We start from the raw sequence: 4,343 nt of genomic DNA on the forward strand, positions 1-4,343 counted from the left end.
CACCGCCCCTGAGCCTCTGGCCTGTACCCCAGTTCTGTATGCACAAATAAATAAATAAATCTTTAAAAAAAAAAAAAATTTCCCTTTATGTCAGAGTTTAACATAAACTAGAATATTGGCCTTTCTTACACTAATCTGTCACCTGTGTAACTGAAAAGGATACGAACATGCATACTAGTCCATTTTAAGCATGTCTACCTACAACAAAAACCTGTTCCAGATTTTGACAAGGACTTATGCGAGAGTCAGCAGTATCTTATCATACTACTGCCCCTCTGAGATGGGGCATCTTAGTAGATAAATCAGAGAGAAAATTGAGTCCTCAACTTGAAAAAAACAAAACAAAACAGGAAGCATTAAGTACTCCCTCAAGAATGTTGGTAAACCTATTGGATGCACTTTTTAACCATAAGAGGTAAGGTTGCACTTACATCTCGGGCTTTCACATAGAAGGCCTCTTGAAAAGCAGCTTCTAATGAGCCAATAAAAAATACAGGATGGCAGTCACCATATCTATTGGAAAAATGATATCTATTAATTAAGATGCATTTCATTTCACTTCAAAGTTTCAAAAGTCTAACCAATGACTAAGTAAATGCTGAGGCTCAAGTCTTTTAAGTATAGACTAAACATTAAAACATTTCTTTACAGTCTTTGGACTTAGCTTCATTAGTTTTTAGAATTCTTGTATGATAAATAAAAACACTGGAATTTTATGTATATATAGCAAATAAACCATGTGACTTAAAAGTAGCAATTATTGGCTACCTATATTCCTAAGATCTCCTTATCATTAAGCTTAACTTTCTATTTTAGATCATTTATTCTCAAAGTTCCACAGGGAAGAAGAAAAAGTTTTTACAAAGTTTCCAAATTACATTATATCATAAAACAGTGCTGAAGAGAACTACCACACAAAAATTTAGGATTAAATATTTAAATCCTCCTTATACAAATACCTTAGGAATCTCAAATGCATAGAAAACATTTTACATTAGCTCTTAAAAGAAGAAATGCTAAAAATTTCCAAAACAAAAATGGAAAGAAAAATTCATTATATTAAAAAATTTTTAATTATTGTTTTAAAGATTATTGTTTGATCTAAGATATGCTAAAAATTAATATTCTCTACCCTATTAAAATATTTTTGTGAAGATATCAAGGTATTAAATAAGTAGTTAATCTCTGAGCTTCCATAAAAATGAAGAGATGAGGTAAATACATCTCTTCAGTGATATAAATGACTTACTACATATCTGACATTGAACATTGTGGGTTTCAGTATCAGGATTACATAAATTGATAAATGTGTTCTACCAATACTTTAAGAAAAAATTAAAAACAATCTATGATTTAAATTGCTCCAGAAAAAAGTACAGTTAGCATTAAAAGAACATCACTTTTATATAGTTAATGTCCTAACCCTACCTTGAAGAAAACTCTGCTGTAAATTGTAATAAGGCATCTCCTTCATTTTCTGCGTTTTCTGGCACTAAAAAACAAACAAAAGAAAAAACAAAAACAAAAAAAACAAAACAAATAGACACAAAAAACAAACCACATAACATCTAATCCCACATATAAGAAATATATTTAATCAATAAAGAGAAAATAAAATTAAATTTTAGCTTCTGTGATATATCTGAAGAGGTATTTTAACTTGACATACATTAGAAGATTTCATCAAACCTTAAAAAAGAACATTTAGAAAACTCCAAGCTCATAATTTTTTGAAAACCAACTGACACAAACCTGCTCAGCATTTACATTGTGTCAGTCATCAATTTAGATTTCAATGTTTTCCTGAAATAGTTTGTGATTAAATTACATAAAAGAGGATCACAAACTGTTTTAAAGACCTTATTAATTAGAAAGGTAGCCAAATACTACTTTTATGCAAGCAGCACATTAATTTTGCCCAGAAGAGTTCCCTGTTTTCACAGAATAAGTGAGGCATTGAAGGGCTGTTTTAATGGCCAGTTTGCCTATAGGATAGCTTGGGAATCTACAGTATACATCTTGTAAGGTGGAAGTTAGGGATGGGTATCAGTGAATGGGTAAGTAATGCTAATACACATAAATGTGATCCCTCTGACAAGATTTGGGGAAAACTAGTACAGTCACAGAAAATGTAATTACTTCTCAAACTCTAAATATAAAGGAAAGAGGTAGGAGACATAACTAATTATACACATGAAACAACGGTAACACACTCCCTTGGATTCTTTTATGACTTTTACTACAACAAAGGGAATTGCTGGGCTTAATAAAATAAAAATTTGAGAGGCTCTAGTTCAAATGAATAATGTCCATTTGTTCTATTTTATTTCTCAAACTTAGAAGTCAAGAGAAATTTAAGTTCACTGTGTTTCTTAAGTTTCTACACTAGGAAGGAGAAATACAACACTGGACCCAAAGAGTTATTAATACTCACTCATTGGAGATTTTCTCAGGGCAGTTGATGCCATGCCGAATACTTCTCCATCATCCACCCCAAATTCGGAAGCATCTTCAAAGTCATCTCCATCACTATCACTAACCATATGAACATCTGTGCTTTGCTATTTAAGAAAAGTCCTGATTAGTGTCATATTGAGTTTAAGAAAATCAGATTCTAAAACATGTTGTATAATCATAATAGGGCATTAATGTTATAAGATTTTATTGAATAAAGAAGGCTTTGCTGGAATACAAATCAATATTTTCCACTTCATGACTTGCATATATTTCTAAACTTGCTGGACTACCCCCAGGTCAAAGCATAGAGACAGGGAAAAAGAAGGAAGCTCATACATTAAACAGAGACAGATTTATGACTGCTTTATTGCCAGTGTATAGTTCATTATTAAATGCTCAGTAAATACTTGCCTAATGATATGATATAACCACAGAGTTCAGAGGAAAAGTAAAAAGCTGACACTTTTAGGTAGTCAGGTAAAAGCAATAACATTTTCAAACTTGTCAATTCCTAACTGCATGGTTCTCAAATTTCTCATTAGTGAAATATGTTACATTACCCTCATGGTATTATTAGAAGAGAACATGAAATACAATACACATGAAAGCTCTTTGTAAACTGAATGTTATTAAAAGTGAGACATAATAGTGATGCTTCAGTTCAATAAATATTTATTGAGAATTTACTACATGCTAGGCATTGATAAACATGTTCTGTTTGTTTTGTTTTCAACAACATCAGCTGAGCTTTAAGGTATTACAATTAAAAACAACACCTTCAAAATATGAACTAAGTTAGAAAGAGATTCCAAACATACTGAGGTTTAGAACATTCCAAGTTGTGAACACTGACAAGTATTTATTCACTGAATGAAAAGAGGATCACAGCAAAGTATTTGGCTAAGTACCTTCATGTGCTATGTTCAATAAATAAAGTCTATGACAGCTAATTAATAAGTGTAATTTCTATCTTTTAAAATATGGGACTAGGCCCTCCCTGGTGGCACAGCAGGTTAAAGCACAGCACTAAAAAGCTAAAGCCACTTCCGCATGAGTTCGATTCCCGCCTGCCACGGAGGCGACCACATGGCATGGCAGACCTCTCCTGACCCGCCCACTGCTCCCCTCAGCAGTGTACTTCGTCGATCTGCCTGTTCTGCTTCCCGCTCTGTCTCTGGTGTATCCTCTCACCCTCCGCATTTCTGGCCTGTACCCCAGTTCTGTACGAATAAATAAATAAATCTTAAAAAAATAGAATAAAATAAAATACGGGACTATGGCCCTCCCTGGTCGCACAACAGGTTAGGACGCAGCACTGCAAGCTAACTGCAGCTGCTTCAGTGCATGCGTGTTCGATCCCCAGCCCAGGGAGGTGATCCACATGACGCGGCAGACCTCTCCTGACCTGCCCGCTGCTCCCCTCAGCAGTGTACTTCATTGATCTGCCTGTTCTGCTCCCTACTCTTTCTTTGATTAAGCCTCTCACTGCCCCTACACCTCTGGCTTGTACCCCAGTTCTGTATGAATAAATAAACAAATCTTTTTAAAAAATTATGGGGCTATGTAATTTAGTTATGAAAATGGGGAAACTATTTGATCCTTTTGTCTGTGCAGAAGATCTTGACTTAGAAATTTTTTCCAGGAAACATCAAAAGAAACTTAGAATCAAAGACTCAGAAACTTGTCTAGAGGGCATGTTAGATTCAAAAAATAATAAATTTTAAACAGGTTTCTTCCTTCTCTCAGGGTTCCATGCAAACAATGAGGCCATTCTGATACAAAAAGAAGGCAGTATGTAGCCTAATGCTGCCAGGCTTGGCCTTTCTTTATATCTTTTTGACAGCAGAAGGTGCCTATGAAGGGGCTGAGGACACTATGGAACAATT

General features: G+C 34.3%; 1 protein-coding gene across 1 annotated transcript in view; it reads right to left on the reverse strand.

The window, feature by feature from the left end:
• Positions 1 to 4,343, reverse strand: part of FAF1 (Fas (TNFRSF6) associated factor 1) — a 305,387-nt gene that overhangs the window by 108,821 nt on the left and 192,223 nt on the right. Inside the window, exons 10-12 of the mRNA XM_004678989.2 lie at positions 2,435 to 2,561; positions 1,429 to 1,492; positions 432 to 513 (exon numbers count right to left, since the gene is read on the reverse strand). Of these exons, the coding sequence (XP_004679046.1) occupies positions 432 to 513; positions 1,429 to 1,492; positions 2,435 to 2,561 (273 nt within the window). The remainder of the gene's footprint in view (positions 1 to 431; positions 514 to 1,428; positions 1,493 to 2,434; positions 2,562 to 4,343) is intronic.

The sequence above is a fragment of the Condylura cristata genome, unplaced genomic scaffold (genome assembly GCF_000260355.1).
Source record: "Condylura cristata isolate star-nosed mole 26May11 unplaced genomic scaffold, ConCri1.0 scaffold00008, whole genome shotgun sequence".
Classification (NCBI taxonomy): domain Eukaryota; kingdom Metazoa; phylum Chordata; class Mammalia; order Eulipotyphla; family Talpidae; genus Condylura; species Condylura cristata.